Source organism: Nanorana parkeri, unplaced genomic scaffold (assembly GCF_000935625.1).
Source record: "Nanorana parkeri isolate BGI_ZX_2015 unplaced genomic scaffold, ASM93562v1 scaffold361, whole genome shotgun sequence".
Classification (NCBI taxonomy): domain Eukaryota; kingdom Metazoa; phylum Chordata; class Amphibia; order Anura; family Dicroglossidae; genus Nanorana; species Nanorana parkeri.
Window position 1 is genome coordinate 1,107,566 of NW_017306629.1, and position 17,431 is coordinate 1,124,996.

The 17,431-nt window shown below is 40.0% G+C and overlaps 1 protein-coding gene across 1 annotated transcript in view; it reads right to left on the bottom strand.

Moving 5' to 3' along the window:
• NPHP1 (nephrocystin 1) overlaps window positions 1-15,985 on the bottom strand; it is a 51,967-nt gene extending 35,982 nt beyond the window's left edge. The window contains exons 1-9 of the mRNA XM_018558812.1: window positions 15,909-15,985; window positions 9,428-9,501; window positions 8,579-8,639; window positions 6,391-6,518; window positions 5,499-5,667; window positions 4,296-4,397; window positions 3,902-3,999; window positions 1,969-2,020; window positions 1,765-1,849 (exon numbers count right to left, since the gene is read on the bottom strand). Coding sequence (XP_018414314.1) covers window positions 1,765-1,849; window positions 1,969-2,020; window positions 3,902-3,999; window positions 4,296-4,397; window positions 5,499-5,667; window positions 6,391-6,518; window positions 8,579-8,639; window positions 9,428-9,501; window positions 15,909-15,977 — 838 coding nt within the window. The 5' untranslated portion in view covers window positions 15,978-15,985. The remainder of the gene's footprint in view (window positions 1-1,764; window positions 1,850-1,968; window positions 2,021-3,901; window positions 4,000-4,295; window positions 4,398-5,498; window positions 5,668-6,390; window positions 6,519-8,578; window positions 8,640-9,427; window positions 9,502-15,908) is intronic.
• Window positions 15,986-17,431: the final 1,446 nt, after the last annotated feature.

The following is a 17,431-nucleotide window of genomic DNA, read 5'->3' on the forward strand; positions in this document are numbered from 1 at the left end:
ATATATATATGTTGCTGAATACTGCACAAGTTGTTTTGTGTAATAAATTAAAATTTTTCAGAAATTCAATCATTTTTGGGTCACGCCTTAATGACCAAGGAAACATGTGGGTCCTGAGGTTACACAGGTTGAGAACCACTGCCTTAGTCCATTCAACTAAAGACAGGCAGACTAATATCACAGCCAGAGTAGGTTGCAAGGCAGGGCCTGCCAAGAAGAACAAAGTTTTAGAAATGGACTCCACTCGCTTGTTGATTGGGTCCTTAAACACAGGCACATTCTCAACATGGCATCGTCAAAGCTTTGTTAAGACAGTATACAGTGGGATCCACAGCAGGGGGCATTCCACTGTCCGTGCCAGGTCTTTTAGTGGGTGCACTGTAGGTAGTGCTGGAGCCATTTGTGGATTATGAACACGGGTCACACCCAGCACAGCAGGTATGTTGCTCATGTGTCTGGGATCCGGCATTTTGCACCACAAGCAGAGGCATCATAGCCCAGGGTATAAGGCAATGCCTTGAATAATTGTGAACCAACTGCTGCCAGCAGGAGAGTTTCAGGCAACCAAAGATGACCAGACCACTGTAGGCGGGCAGCAGAGACAAAACAAGGATAGATCTAGATGTCAATTGAAGTCAGGAGCAGCAGCAGAAAGGTGTTTCCTCAACCCTAAATATCAGGAATAAAGAGATAGATGCTGGCGCTCGGCCCACATGGCCTAGTCACAAAGCGAGTCTTCAAAGAAAAGGTCACTACTGGGGCTATGCCTTAGCTCTGAACCCAGAAAAAAAACTCTGTGGCAAACCAACACAGTACAGGCTAGTCACACAATCACCTAGTCCAGCAAGGTCTGGGTATGGCCTCCAAAGCTAGTACTGCACAAACACAGATCCGGAAAACTGCATATCGGAAACCAGATCAAGCAGCTTGTAGAGGATTGAAGAAAAAATCTGATTGAAGGAATCCCGACTAAAGAAAAAATAGCTAGCAAAAAGGTTAGATTTTTCTCAGCAGAAAAGAGGAAAGACATCCATCCTCTTAGAAACTAATGCATGCTGGGAGTAGGAGCTGTTATACCAGGCTGGCACTGTTTTACCAGTATCCAAATCCTCCTGAAGTTGGCAGTATAACCCAACAGTCTATGAATTCCTATGTCCCTCAATGAGTGCAAATAAATTGTGGCTTTAAGCTTCTACACTGGCTACTGTTAGCATAAAATGGTTTCTTTTACTGAACAGCCAGTCCTTGGCTCAGTCATGGTTCCCACATGCTATATAATTATGAGTCAGACCACATTATCTGTGCCAGTGGTTATTTGCCATCTAAATCCATCCTCTGGGCCCATCTGCACACCTCTCATGAATCGTGTGCATTCAAAGCACTGATCACTCCTACCACTAGTACAAGAAATAAGCCAAATCTACAAATGAAGCAGAAACGCTAAAGCAATTTGTGTCAATCACTTCTGATCTCCTGCACAATGCTGCACTTGCTTGAAAACCATACACACAAAATCAAGGCCTGATCTTGGGTTCAATTGTGGTCTAAGAAGCAACTCTGACTGTTTGAGGCACAAGCTATAGACCCGAAGTAGAAAATAAATGGCAGATAATCACATGTGATGCTTGAAATCACGAGAATCACTTGCTTTTACAAGATATGGACAGCTTAAGAACTCCAAGTACAATTTTGGCTTACATGAACAAAATAAAAAGTCATGACTTGTTAAACATAAGTCACACTAAACCACCTATTACACAGTACCTTGTTCTAAAAATTGGGCTAAGGTTGATGACCGGAAGCCAGAAGGGATTGTACCCATAGTGGCCAGTGCATCAGTAGAACTTATCTGAAAAAGAATAACCATTAGCAGTTAACAACACAAGCACATGCACTTCATACCCAAGTAATGTCTGAGTTCTTATTTTGGTGGCTGAAACAGTAAGAAGGATCCTGTAAGTCACCTACCTCTTGTGTCCTCTTGGAGGCGCTCAGCTGTGAAACTGCATCAGCTTCGGTTCTAATATGGAAATCAGATAAAAAACTATTAAATATAGCACATGATATAAGGTTCTCTAAATTACAGCAGGACAACGAGATGATTTCTATCTATCTAGATTACATGGACAGGCAGTTAATGTACATTATATAATTACAACATAAACCAGAAGTCATCAACTTGTGCAACTAGATCGATTGTTTATGGACTGTGTAGTAATAGTCTTAAAGGAGCTCCAGTTATACTGGTGATTGATCCAGAGATGTATGCACTGTAATGTATTATATAATTACACTACAGGGGTAAAATAGATGTAGTAACAGTAGAAAATGATTACAAAAATACACCAATGCTAATGTCTTCCCACCATTAGCCATATTTGGGTAGATTTACTAATGTTTAAAACATTGTTGGGGCCAAAGTTTAACCTAATCCGGACTACAATTTGTAGGTTAATGTTCTTCAGCATAGTAATCTACATGTTTTGGTCCTATGCTGATTGGTTCATGACAGCCAATCATGGTAATTACACAGGTTCTTTTAAAAACAAACTTCTCAGCTGTCACTAGGCCTCACACAGGCACATTGTGGGATGCAGTTCAGAAAAGTCAATATAGTAAATGAAAAAATTATATGTTTAAAAATGTTAAAAATTGTTGTATCAAATGAAGAAAATCAATTTTTTTCAACTTCTATTTGTTAGCGTATAATAAAAAAAGAGTGGGATAGTTTTAAAAAGGAAGCGGTCAATCATAGTTTTAGATTACAAATTATGTTTAACCACTTCAGCTCTTACACCTGTATACCTCTTATGGGCTGGAGAATTTTTTACACTTCTGCCATGGGCCTGTTTGTTCGATAAAAAAAACATATTTTTTTAGGACAAACAAGTGAGTAGATAGAAACATGCACGATCTCCTCACTTCTCGATCGTCTCCCTGCAGACAGCAGTGACTGTCACTCGCGGCACCCTGGAGGGATTCCCCCCCTTCCCTCTCCGATCCTCCAGCGCTGACTGGAGGAACGGACGAGGTGAGGGGGCGGGCACAGTTGGCTCTGCCTCTAGATAGGCAGAGCCAGCTGTCACTCACGCAGCTGGGTGGATCTTGACAGTAATGTCAGGATCCGTCCCGATTGCAGCGCTCACAGTATATCGCGGGCAATAGCCCACGATATACTGAGCTTTAGGTCACAGGAGGACGCTAGTATATGTCCTACCATGACACTAAAGAGAACTATGGGGAAAAACACTTACCCCATAGTTCTATTTTAATGCAAATAAATAACCAAAAAAAAAAGATTTTAAACATTTATGGTTAAAAAAAAAAATAGAAAAAAACAGCAAGAAAATATTAGTAAAGGGGATTAGGGGGAAGGGGGAGTTAATTGAGGCTGATAAGGGAAAACTAAGGGTTAATAAGGGATTAAATAGGAACAAATTTGATGGAAAAAAAAATAAATATAACAGAGTAAATACAAAGAAACAATAACAATACTCCTCGCATTTCTGAATTACATTTCTGAGCATTGGCTAAAAACAATGTCAGAAGGTTTTTTTTTACCACAGTGGCTGTAAATGCTGCTTCATAACACAACAACTCCGGAAAATGGAGGGAGCAGCAGCAGGAAAAAAGGACAGGGCATGCTACGTATGTCTGGTGCACTGAAGCCCAATGTCCACAAAAAACTTCCCCCAAAGCATTGGTGGATCACAGTAGTTAATTAAAGCAGGGAAGAAGATTAAAACAGAAAATTCCTTAATTCAGAAAGACAAAAGGAAAGCTGCATTCTGGTTATTTGAAAATGTACATATAAAAATTGTACTTACAACATTCAATGAGTGGAAGCAAAACAAACTGTAGTGCTGCAAATAACAAATATGAATTACTATATTCAGATCACCTCTCTTTACTGTCAGTATCCCCTTTAGCTGCTTCTTCTTCCTCCTCTTCACTTTCCTCCTCATTAAGATCAGGGCTGTGACTGTCTCCATTGTATACCTGTAAGTTTAAAAAAAAAATAAAAACAAAATGAATGATAAAGTGCTATTAATTTAATTTAAAAACTTTGCCAGTTAATTCTTAAAGTATCATATATTATAAGTGAAATAGCCAAGCTACGTATATTACATACATAGCTCATAGAGACACACAGCAGAAAATACATTTTTACCGGTATCACGATAAAGATATTGCCCAAAATACAGCATCTCCTGCAATTTAACTGACTTGCACAACTGGTAGTTTCTATTGCTCTACAATAATATCAACTCTAAAGAATATAGCTTATGACTCACCTGCAAGTAGGTCTTTGGTACAAGACCCCTGACTCCCTTTGAGTTCTGAGCCGCCCACCAACCATCGGGCTTCTTATCCAGAATTTGCAATACTTCGCCTTTCTGAAAACCCAGAAAAAAATTAAAGTTATATTTTCACAAAATTCTGGTACTTACAAACTATGTCCTACTGTTGTAATGTGTGCAGCAATGCAAAACTAAAGCCTTGATTTATTGCTGGTAGTTGGATTCATCTCTAAATCAGTGGTAGTACTGTCAATTTTTATTAATACTCCCTAGACAGCTCTGTGTATTAGATATGGCCATCTCACTGCTCTCACTGCTGGCATTGATACTGGTAAGCGAGGTGTGCTAAGGGCAGGATACCAATGGGTATCCTATGCTACACATATTACTGCACTACAGTCTCTTACATACAGACCACCCTCCGCTCCTCTTTCTCAGTTGCTGAAACATTCTTCTTCCTGTTGCAAACTGAGCTTCACTCAACAGTGTTAAACTTTCAATCTGTGTGATTGGGCTCAGTAGGTAACGTCTACGGAGAGGACATGTACCCTGTTCATCATCCAAGCAGTAAGAATATGGATTTTTGTGATCACGTCACACACTTTATTAAATAAGCACCTCCAGGTAGATTTAAACAAACATACAAATTAATGTAGAATCCAAGTATGGAATCCAAGATAGGACTATGCTGTCGAGCATGGGTGTATGGATCACAAGACTGGCTAAACAGAATAACAAATCCTCTGCCAAGGAAGGCAATTCTCAAATATTAATTTTAACTGTTTATTCAACTGCTTGGCTGGAGTCCAGCTTGGAGAGTATTAGTAAGACTGACAAGAATTGTATTTACTAGTCAGTGTGAATAATAGTAATTAGCATATAAAAAAGTATCCAAAGAAGAAACATGGTAATACCCGGAACTAGGAACATGGCAATAAATACAGTGACATTAGTAGCAATAATGAAGTAATATCAGTAGTAATTATAGCAATAAAATCATCAATATCTTAGCTCATACAGATTTCATTGTACTTTTGAGACATTTTGCCTCAGTGTGCAATCAACTGCACCATAAATGAATTCCCTTAAATAATGTTTTTTTATAAATTTCTTTATTTCCTGATAAACATACATCAATCTACGAGAAGCAAACAAAGTGAAGAATTATTAGAAGAATAATGAAAATAAAACATTTACTTTAAAAGTCAGATCATCTTTCTGCTGGGCTTGGAAATCTCCCAGGGTGATGAACTCTTTAGCAGTGAGGTCCAACTCTTCTTCCTCCTCATCCTCCTCCTCATCTTCATGTTCGTTATCCTGATCTTCTTCCTCCTCTTCACTTTCCTCTTCTTCTTCACTAGCTTCTCTTAAAAAGTAAAATGTAAAATGAATCATGGCCTATTAAAAACAGATCATCATCAAATTGACTTTGATATAAGTATTACTATTGTTCTGGCTTCCCCATCATGTTGTACATATTGAGCTAATTACTGTTTACAGTCAGAGGAGTACAAAATGGATGTCACATTACTGACATCCGTGTCCATTCTGTTTTTTCCTCTGTTGCAAGTTGAAGGAAAAAAATAAACTAGCCAAACCCATGTTAGGTCTATGGGGAGTCGGATGCAGCAGTACAAGTGGATCTGTTCCCCCTAAACTGATGTATACATATTTTTATTTATATAATAATGACTCCTATAATCTGCGCTTGAACTACTAAAATAATCCCGATACCTTAAACCAGCTGCTGTGAACCCCACAGAATTCTGGTAAATAAACAGTAAATAAATCAATCAATACACAGCGCTTAAAGCAAAATACCAACAATTGTGCAAATAAACGAATATCTTACGTGTGTTATTAATAAGTTGAAAATAAACTCACTCCTTAATAATAGAATTGATATAAACCACCCAGTCCTGTAGTCCTCCTATAACCACCCCTATAATAGCAGTACTTCTTTGTTTGGGGTGATTATAGGAGGACTGTGTATAGATTTATTTATATACATTTGACACCAGCCTAGTCTGTAGACTGTAAATACAAGACCATTAGCTAAAAAGTACTTTAGTTAGTCTATCCAACTTACTTTAGGTCCCCATCACCCTGACCTATAGTTTTTGCAAGATTTTCCAACTGTTGAGACAGTTCTGTCAATCTCCGATCTTCATCTTGTTTCCTCTGGTCATAATTTCCAACAGGAGCAGGTTCATCAGTCTGACAAAAGGACAAAGAAATTAACAGACAGACAACTAGTTTACTAGTTCATTTTTCATTTTCAGGGGGCTTTAATTTGGTCACCTGCACATTTTCTGAATCACATATTTTTAATATGTTCTCTATAACTTCTTAACTATTCATTATAGTACAACATAACATTGTGTATTAATTCATATTAACATTAGAGCCAAACTTGACGCAAACAGCTAAATATACAGATAAATACATATATGGGTGCTGTTGTAAATGCCAAGGGATTTGTAATTCTAACTATCTTGCTCTGATATTTACACAGCTCTACCACACAGCACAGCCTTGTCTGGCAGGGCAAAATACTGCTGCAGTTAGGTAACACTTACAAGTCTTGTATCCCCCCCCAGTCTGTGAATGGACAGTGAAAGAAGACGCAGCACACTGATGAGCTCACTTCACTTCTTTCTCCTCCTTTTAGCATTCTCCTTGTCACATGAGTACGGCAGCAAAACTGATTGACATATTGGCCTGCTTTTCCCTCTCCTGGGCTTAGCTTTGCTGTACAGTAGATTTCAGGAGGCTGATTCCAAGTCCAATTCAGGTAATATCACTGCTTGCATAACAAAAACTAAATAAATGTAACTGTACTGTAAAAAAAAGTTTGAGAGGTGGATGTGTATTTCTGGAGTACTGTTTATAAATGGTGTATCAGAAAACACACTGAGGCAGCCAGTGGGTCCATCAATGGCTGTCATCTGAGCTATGATTGGAGCCAATCACAGTACCAATCTCAGCCATCACAAGTGTAAACTTTAGTACTGTTTACAAACATTAAGCCCATTCACAACAAAGAAAGCTTCCCTTCGTTCCTTGTGAATAGGCTGAATGCTTGTGAACCTAGGCCACTTTTCCACAATTACTGTGGCATTGTTTTTTAAAGGTCTTAAAAGTAAAGATATTTTAGGTAAATGTAAACAAAACCTATATTTTTTTGCATGTTTTTCCTTGACAGCAAAATAAAAAACAGTAGTTAAATACCACTAAAAGGAAAGCTCTACTGATCTAAATAAATTATATAAAAAGAATTTGGGTACAGTGCTGCATGACCGTATAATTATCAAACTATCACAGGACGGAAAACTGAAATATGGCCTAGTAATGAAGGGGTATATACAGGCTAAAACTTAAGTGGGTAATGATGTATTAACGAATACTAAGCTGCAATAATGTTTGTCTTTTATATCTGACTGGAGTTCAACTTTAACTCTAATTAGTGATTCACTAATTGTTGTCACGTTATTGCATTCCTAGAAAAGGAAAAAAAATTCTTAAAAGTAATTTAAAGATAGGTTAAGGCTTACACTGCTTCTATACACGGGTAATACTAATAATCTATCATATTATTTGGCCTGCCTCATACCATAAGATGTCCCAATGGCATTGTACTGAAATGCCATTCCAAACATCTGACCAGTATTTAAACTTACTATTGCAGTGAGTTGGAACATGCACATTCTTAGCCATGTTATGATTTTAGGTTCGAAGAGGTGTGGTAATACTGTCATGTACAATTAAACTGTATGTAAATGTACTCCAAATTACAAGGGAGAAGCTACTCTTTGACAATTAAACTAATCATTAATAAGTCCTTAGTTTTAAGTGATAACATCATTTTAACTTGCCACATAAAGTTAATATGCTTTGTAAGGTTCTACCGTATGTATGGGTTGATTGTTCTTTGTAGGATAGATTCCTTCACTTCCTGTTCCAGTAATAGGAAGTGCGGTGTAATTTCCCCAGTTGCAAAGCAGACAGGAATAAACCTTTGCACAATTTACATTATAACCGTTCCCCGTTCAACTAAGCTAAATAAAAAGAAAAATAACGTCTTGGGTAGGATTACACACAGAAAGTTTAATAAAAAAGTTATTTAATGTTATTCTTTCACCCGGGGCCTGTCTACGAAATCCAATAGACCCCTAAAACTGTAAAACATTATCACCCCAAAAGACTAATACTGCCTTTTTCCTGTTGAATACCTGCAGCATCATCTGAATGACAAGTTTGCCAAACATGATTCTTACCTTTTTTAGATTTTGAAGTGCATCTCTGTTTTTATCCACCAAATTCTTTAAGTGTAAACTTCTGCATAAAAAAAAAGAATGATAATGATGAGTATAAGTGTAAGGACAACTAAAGGAGCCAACATTAATACATTGCAACTGGATAATCAATAGGAAATGTTAAAGAGCAGGTAATGCTAAACAGGATACAATAGCCATAAGGGGAGATTCCCTCATCCATGCTGTCTGGCATGGAATGGGGGAATTGAGCGCTTTTTCTTGTTTACCCACGCAGAGAAAGGAAAGGTGTGGGGAGAGTTAAAGTTACTGTTCCCAATACTTATAGCTGGCGTGCGACATTTCAGTTGTCACACAGTGGCTTTATAGATCAAAGCTGCTGATCACTCAGATCACTGCCATCTCAATGCAGAAAATGGTGACTGTCAGTCATCGCTCCCCACAGGGATTGCCCCACCCCTCTGTTCCTCCATTGCTCATTGGAGGGACAGACAGGGCAGGGGGTGGGCTTAGCTGGCTCTGGCTTAATCAGGGATTCAGTATTGTTGGGATCTTTCCCAGTTGCACCTCAGCTCTGCGCTGTCAGCAAATAGTGGGCAGTAGCCAGCTGGATGCTGACTTTGGGTCACAGGAGTACATAAGTAAATGTACTCCTGTGCCCAAAAAGGGAACTAAAGCCAAAAAATAAAAGGTTTGGCTTTAGTTCTCTTTTAACTGTTTGGCACTAACATAGGACATTCAACAGTGTGTCCCAGAATAATGACCTACTAGGTTTAGTATTAACTTAATATTTTTTGTTGTAAGTTGGGCTTTCTATATCCATATTCCAGTTAACATCCCACAACACAATACCTTTGGTAGAACTCCCTTCTAATAGCAGGTTCTGAGGCATCTTTTTCTAAGGTCTCACGAAGTAGATCTTCGAACTGAAAATACAAAATAGGGTTTATAAATAACAGTGATGCAGCCATGAACATATGAATGTATACATACATACATACACAAAAACAATCTATAATATATATATATATGATATTCCTAATATTAACAGATTAAACTATTAACTATCCTGGAATTGCTATTTTTCCCAACTCTCAAAAACATTCCCAAACCCCGTCTCCCTTTTCTTCGCTTCCCCAGACATCAAAAACGTTCTTCTTATAAGTTGTCATGCCTTTTGTTTCACTGTTGTTAATGACCTCAGGTTTATCAATAAGGAAAACAATAACATATTATTTGTATACATTTTCCAGAAAAATGTAATATTATTACAAACAGGTTATAAATAGATAAAGATTGTCAATTTGCGACGTTACATTTAAAGCAGGGGGGGTGTCAGACCACTGCAGAGAGACCATTACTTGCACACAGAGAGCAAGGCTCCTCCTCGTACAGCATGCTGGCAGGGGCAGGCTTTTCTACTTTTCTAAAGAAAACAAACTATAAGACGTTGAACACCTTTCGTTTTGATGCACCTGGAATGTATTTAGCCGATATTATCCGAAAGGTTAATTGGGCACTTCTGGCAGTGTAAAGCCATTATTACATGAGGTCATGCCATGTATTCTCCGGGTAATTCTATTTTCCAATCTTTCGGTTGTCACAGCCTCATAATGAATGCAAATAATGAACAAGATGAAACCAGTACCCGATCTGCTTATATAAAGGGAGAACTACTAAAACAGATTGAGAAGTTGGTGTGTAGGTATAACAAAGGTGTGGTCTTCTTTTTCATAATCCCAACACTCCCAGTATCATATAAATGACACTGACTCATACACGTTTCCTTTCACACATCACACCCAAAGAAAAACACTTCTGAAGTTACCCAATATCTGAATAATTCATTTGGTTTGGGTTGACAGTGGTTTCTTCACTATTTTCATGCCCATCTTCTTCATTATGGCCCTTTACCTTGCATCAAAACACACAAGAGAGGTGCTAGAAACGAAACCAGCCAACTACAGAACTGTGCAAATATCAGCATGTGAAGAAGAGCGCTTATAAAGTCCTGTACTCAGGGCCGGTACTGCCACTAGGCAAACTAGGCAGCCGCCAGGGGCGGACTACCACCTAGGGCGCAGCCAGGGCCGGACCCTTTCGCTGCCACCGACTTACGTCATACATTGTGGCAGCGGGCAGTGTCATGGGAGTCCTTTGGTATGGGGGGTTGTTATGGGTGTTTTATGGGATTCCTGAGGTATGGGGTGTGTTATGGCAGTCCTGGGGTAATGAGGGTAATATGTAGGGTTGCACAGATACCAAGTACAGTACTCGGTACAAGTACGAGTACATGTACCGATACTTTTGAGCTCCAAGACTAGACTAGAGAAAAATTCAAAAGTTAGGAGGCAGCTGTCATTTGTAAGGAGCACTCGGAGCGCCTGGGATTTGTACATCTCTGTTATAATGTATGATTTTGTTTTTATAAATATAAATAAAGGGATGTACAGATACCAGTTTTGCGAGTACGAGTACTGGTACTTGCCGAGTACTTACAAGTACGAGTACTGATACATTTTTGTTTATTGTCATGTGACAGTTTTTCTAAAACAATACAGACTAATGATTTCAGGGCAGTGGTGGAGGGCCAGAGCCAGGTCCCAGCTGCAACCGCTGCAACCCTGGGAGTTCTCATGAAAAACGCCAAGTATCTGCACTGGTACTCGAAAAGTATCTGTGCATCCCTAGTAATATGTGGTGGTCCTGAAGCATTGGATCAGCAGGGGTCAGAAGTTGGGCACCTGTTTCGTGGATATTTGTTGCCCTCAACAGGGTTGTTGGGGTGTGTGATGGTGGCTAGGGGAATGTGATTTTGGGGGAGTGTGTTTAGGGTGTGTGATGGGGGAAAGTTGCAGCATTGGTAAACGGGGCACTGTTGGGACAGTGGGTGATAGTGGCATGGGGTACATTGCGGTCAGTTGGAGACAACAACAGTGGAGCAAGAGGCCACCTAATTAGAGAGTCACCTCAGCTGCTTCCCGTCTGACTGGCCAACAGTTCTGAGTGCTAAGAGGGTGCTTAGCACCAGGCCCATGATGCTCTGGCCCTGGGCGCAGCCTCGATCAGTGGCTTCTTCACAGGGTTGAATGATGATCGCTGGAGACAAAGCCATCTCCTGCAAACTTCAGCCAATCTATGATGGGAGAAAGGGGGGTGCAAGTAGCTGGTCTTGCTTTGGGCGCAAAATAGTCTAGCAGCGGCCCTGCCTGTACTCTGTGTTTTTGGAACATCCTCCATGCAGCCTATAACAGCAAGGGAAGCCGGCTTCCCGGCCAATCAGCATTGAACCGGCTTCCCGGCCAATCAGGAAGCCGGGAGGCGGGCCATAACTCGCCACCTGGCTTTCCTAATTGTCAAGGAAGCCGTTCCCCTATGGCACTGCCGGTCAGTGGAAATATTCCTTTTGATCGGAACTTCTGGTATCGGGGAAGGATTTTTATTCCCGCTGGGGAAGTTTTCCCCTGTCTCTGTCCCTGTAGCAATCTGTGTGTCAAGGTGTGGCAGGTGTCACTAGGACAGGAAGTAATTTAAATATATCGACAAAAAGGATAGAGTCTGCAATTAAAACAGGACAGTATTTGCACCCTATCTAAAACTAAACAAAAAGGCTGGGATTGCACTGCTACAAGTGTATGAAGAAATATTGCTAATTGACAGAATGATTGCTCAATACAAGGAAAGGAATCACAATGATACATGTTACTCACTGAATAGCTTCTTTGTAACCACTCTAATCATATAATTAGCAATCTGAAAATTAAGAGCATGGGGAAGACATTTCTCAGAATGGCGCAATGATCATAACATGTGCAGAATAGTTTACTCATAGAAAGAATTCCAACATTCCATGCCTAGAACATTACAGAGCATGATGAAGGGAAAATTACCCAAAGGGACACAGAGGGCAAAAAAGGCTGACAGGGGTTATAACCCTTCTTTACTCTATCAAAAAGCTTTTTTTTTTTAAGTTTTGGTTTCAGTTCTACCTTCAACACTAAGTAATGCCATCTCATAAAATATACAATACACACTTGTTAGGTTTTCCTGCACAGTATGAATTGTCAAAGCCCCTTAACCAACATGTTGGCAATCTTAGTGTGCTTGTGTGCCTCCCTCCCTTTTAAATATCTCCAATCAGATACCAAGACAAGAATTGATAGATAAGTAAAAGGAGGGTGTTGCATTAATCAACTAGGGACCCTATAGCTGTCATGTGATGTATGATGTCACTTCAAAAGCAGATTCAGAGGATGGCAGGCTGCACAGCAGTGTTTTTTGTACATCTCTGCTGTAAGATAATGTCTTGAAAACAGTGGAAACGACATTCAAAGCAGTCTTGCAAGCTGTCTTTCTTCATAAATACAGTCCCAAACAAGACAAACTAACAGAGCAACCTCTGACAGGGCATTCTCTTATAAGGCACTATCTGTCCAACAGGGCAGTCTTCCAAATGGCAGTCTCTTTTGTCATGGCTTTCCAACAGGGAAATCCTTCAGACTCTCTAGTATAGGAATCTAACAGGTCAGATGTCTCTAACAGGGCAGTTTCTATCTAGTGAAGCAGTCTCTCTAACAGGGCAGTGTCTATCTAGTGGAGCAGTCTCTCTAACAGGGCAGTCTCTATATAGTGAAGCAGTCTCTCTAACAGGGCAGTCTCTATCTAGTGAAGCAGTCTCTCTAACAGGGCAGTCTCTATCTAGTAAAGCAGTCTCTCTAACAGGGCAGTCTCTATCTAGTGAAGCCGTCTCTATCTAGTGAAGCAGTCTCTCTAACAGGGCAGTGTCTAACGGGGCAGTCTCTATCTAGTGAAGCAGTCTCTCTAACAGGGCAGTCTCTGTCTAGTGAAGCCGTCTCTCTAACAGGGCAGTCTCTGTCTAGTGAAGCAGTCTCTCTAGCAGGGCAGTCTCTATCTAGTAAAGCAGTATGCTGATGAGCAACTGCAACCCTTCACAAAAGGTGTGAGTATCTGTGTCACTCCCTTCCAAGCACATGTTCAAATTCAAACCACATGACCTCGCTCCCATACATATCACCCATCACCTACAACGCGCTTACCCCAAAAGCACCCTCAAACTGCTGAGTAATGTGATCTGACATACTGACAAGTGTTCAAACTGCCAAATGTTGTCATAGTGCATCATTCTGTTTTATCTGCTTACATGGATTATATATGTGTTTACATTTTATTACACTGCCACAGACACAAGGAGAACACACAAAAGAAGCACCGCTCCTCCATGACTCAGGAAAGGAATGAGCTGGGTGCTTGCCGCTGGGAGCACGTCCTTGCTCCAGCATGAGCCCTTACCAACAGAAGAAAAGCTGGCCGCACACCAGATTCCACTGGGATAGTTTATTGAAGGTTGTACCACATCACTGGTGTCCTGCCCATGGTCCACCCCCTCTGTCAATCACAGGTTTACTTGATCTCTATGACACTCTCTCTCATTGATTTCATTGCATTTATTATGTAACATATATCTGTAGTAAATGTTTTCAGTAGAACCAAAAAACTTTTCAGAACACTAACATACTACATAACTCTATTACCAAAAGCTATTAGCGAGTAGTAGTTAGTAGTGACGAGCGTGATCTTGGCACAAACCCATTTCATCTGAGTTTGCCCAAGCCTGCCCAAAACTGTGACTGGCCCCCCCCCCCCCCTCTTAGCCAAATCAGTGGGGGGTGCACTTGCCGCCACAGATTGGGCCATGAAAGCGGTGGGTCAGGCACAGTTTTGAAGAAGAAATGGAGTATTACAACTAAACAACTGAACTCTTGCAAGAAGCTGAAAATATACCACCACAGGTTCAGAGGGTCAGGCCTACGAGGATTGTCCACAATCACTTTTTAAATACAAAATAGTTAATCATTAAAACATGGAAATTGAAGAAAAATTATTGTTGCATACACTGATTTTTTTGTCCATGAATTTTGCTATCATATCCTATAGAGCAGTGTTTCTCAACCTTTTTTCAGTCATAGCACCCTTTAAAAGTATGCAAAGTCTCAAGGAATCCCAGTCTAAAATGTAAAGAAATCTGTGGCTCCTCCAAAATCCATACCAGATCCTTATCCCACATAGGATCTGGCATGGATTTGAAGGGAGTACCCCACTCACTGTGTGATCAGACAGGAGCACTTCCTGTCTCAGCTGTCACAGGAGATCGAGCACAATACTGTGCTCGATCTTCTGTAGTGGAGGGCAGTCTCCATAAAGAGATCATGTCACCTCCAAATGCCACTAGATAGGGACTTGTTAGCCCCTGTGTGATAGCATTAAAATCAAGTAAAAAATTAATTAAAAAAGTGAAGAAAAGCTAAAAATAATAAAATAAATAAGAATTTAAAAAAATGTAAAAGTAAAAAATTAAATTAAAAAAATGTAAAAAGGATTTTGGTAGCCAGGGAGGAGCGCACTGTGAAACCTTAAAATGTGCATTAAAGTGTAAGTTCTCTTTCCCAAGTAATTTGGAAAATAGAAAATGGAATTACCCGCTCAAATCTGTCCCGCCCCTGTGGATTTTGCTCGCAAATTGCAAGCACCGCGCTGACCAATGAGAAGCGCTTCTAATTAGCACGGCTATATGTGGTTTTGGTTAAACATTATTTTTGTAACCCTTTTTTTTTTTTTTAAAGTTTAAGAATAGTTAGACCCCCTCCAGTTATTACCGTCTGTGTCCCCTTTGGGGAAACTGTTGCTGGGAAAAAAAGTGAGGGGACATTTCATATTTTATAGTTTTTTAAGAAGGGGATAACTTCCAATGGCATACCTGTTCTAGGACTACTGTCTGTGCGGGGGAAGCGGTAGATAGGACCAATCTCCAACATATCAGGAAATATCAGAGATTTGACCCAACAGAAAAGCCTGCAGAACATGAGGCAATGAAAGCTGCTATATGTACCTATAACAGGTTCAAACCTTTCAGCAATATGTTTTTTTTTTGTTCTGTTAAAGTGACCAAGTCACTTTTATGTGTTTCTATGACCATAATAGGGACAAAAATTGTGAATGGTTCATTGTACTTTAAAAACAAAAATTGTGTTGCTCTATAAAAATGAATAAAATAAATGTAATAATGTGTCACTGCAAAGGACGACAGAAATGTTTATTTTAAACAAGTTTCTAATTCTTGCAAATATCAATATAGCCACAGTAAGGCTGGTCAAACTCCACAAGCTGAGGCCATGGCACCTTTTATCCTATTCCAGTGTTGTAATTTTGTCAGTACTGACTGATTGTGCCTAGATTTAAATGACTGATTCTTCAATAGACTAACCATGAACAACTGTGTATGATAAATAGAAGTTAATTTTTTATTAACAGATACCTGTCTTTTCAGATCATCTGTGACTCTCACTGTATTTTGCAACGGACCTTTAGTCTTTTTGGCGGACATCGTTTTCTGATCCAAAAAACGTCACCTAAGGACAAAAAGATACAAAGGGTTCTAAAGCAGACACAGAGCAGTAATGATAACAAAAAGCTACAATAATGGCACATAAATGGCAGTCAGGTTATGTGTATAAGTAGAGGTAATTACAGACAATAGCTGCCCATCTCTTGATCTGATGGACTGTGGAATGATCATGTGCTCACTGACCATGGAACTATTGCAGAAACAGTAGTAAACAGTAATAATGTCCAATGAAAAGACTGCTAGCTGACATGGAAGTAGTTGGTAAGTTTACTGCTGAGACCCGAAACTGGGACAGTTCTAATACACTTGGCCCCCTACCTGCCGTCAGGCTCATGACTGGCAAGTAAATATGATGGTCAGCCTTACTGGCTAATTGTGAAGTGAGGGAGAGGGCAATGCCACGCATTGGCTTTCTAGCAGGAAGTCTGTATTTGCAGATTAGAGTCCAAACAATCCTTTGAACTCGTGGAAACTAAAATGTATCTAAAATCAAAACCTTTTCTTTTTAGTTGTGGATAAAGTGGTGAGAAGTTAGAACCCCCTTGTCAGGTCTCTTCTGCTGTGCCCCAGAGAGAGAGATTTACTCTCCCTATTTGCCCTGGTGACCACTGTTAATGGGACTAAAAGTGAGGGAAAATCCAAAATTATGAGTTGTCACCAAAGTAGGAAGCTCTTCCTCTGGGGACACTTGTTCAAGTGACAGCTGTATTAAGATGACCATACACCTATAGATTATGTGCAGATTTTCTATGGTCAGATGGAAAAAAGGGCAACAGATTCCTCAATCTACGCTATACTGTGTGGATGGAGAAATCTCCCGCTGGGCCAAGCTTCAGTATCTTGCTAATCGGCCGCGCTGGGTCTCAAAATACCTGAACAATCTAATTGGATGCAGGCATTGTTCATGTATTTTGAAAGCCAGCGGGGCCAACTAGCAAGACACTGAAGCTGATATGTGTCAGGCATTTGTGGAAACAAGATACTCTTGGCCCCAGGATTAACATGATGATGTAATGTCTCTCAGTCAGCATTTTAGTCCTAAAAGTTGATTCTGTCTGTGAATGATGCCTGAAAAAAAAACCATCATCCTTTTAGAGAGAAAAGCAAATGAAGACATTTCTGTGATCTCATTGAGAGATAATCAATACCTATAAGTTACACCTACACCTTACTTAGTAGCATTCACTCATGTAACATACACACTATATCTGATGCACGGCCATTTGCTGTAAAGAAGGACTCCGGGGAGAAACTTGATTAAAAGGAGAACTAGGAGGTGAGTGATTTCCACTCACCTCATTGTTCTAGCCGACCTGTGACAATGAGACTGTCACAGGTCGGCTCAGTAGATCGGGAGGTGAGCGAACACATACCGGGTTCGCTCACCTCTCGATCCTGTCACGGCTCTCTGCCGTGACAGGGGGAGGGGCTGG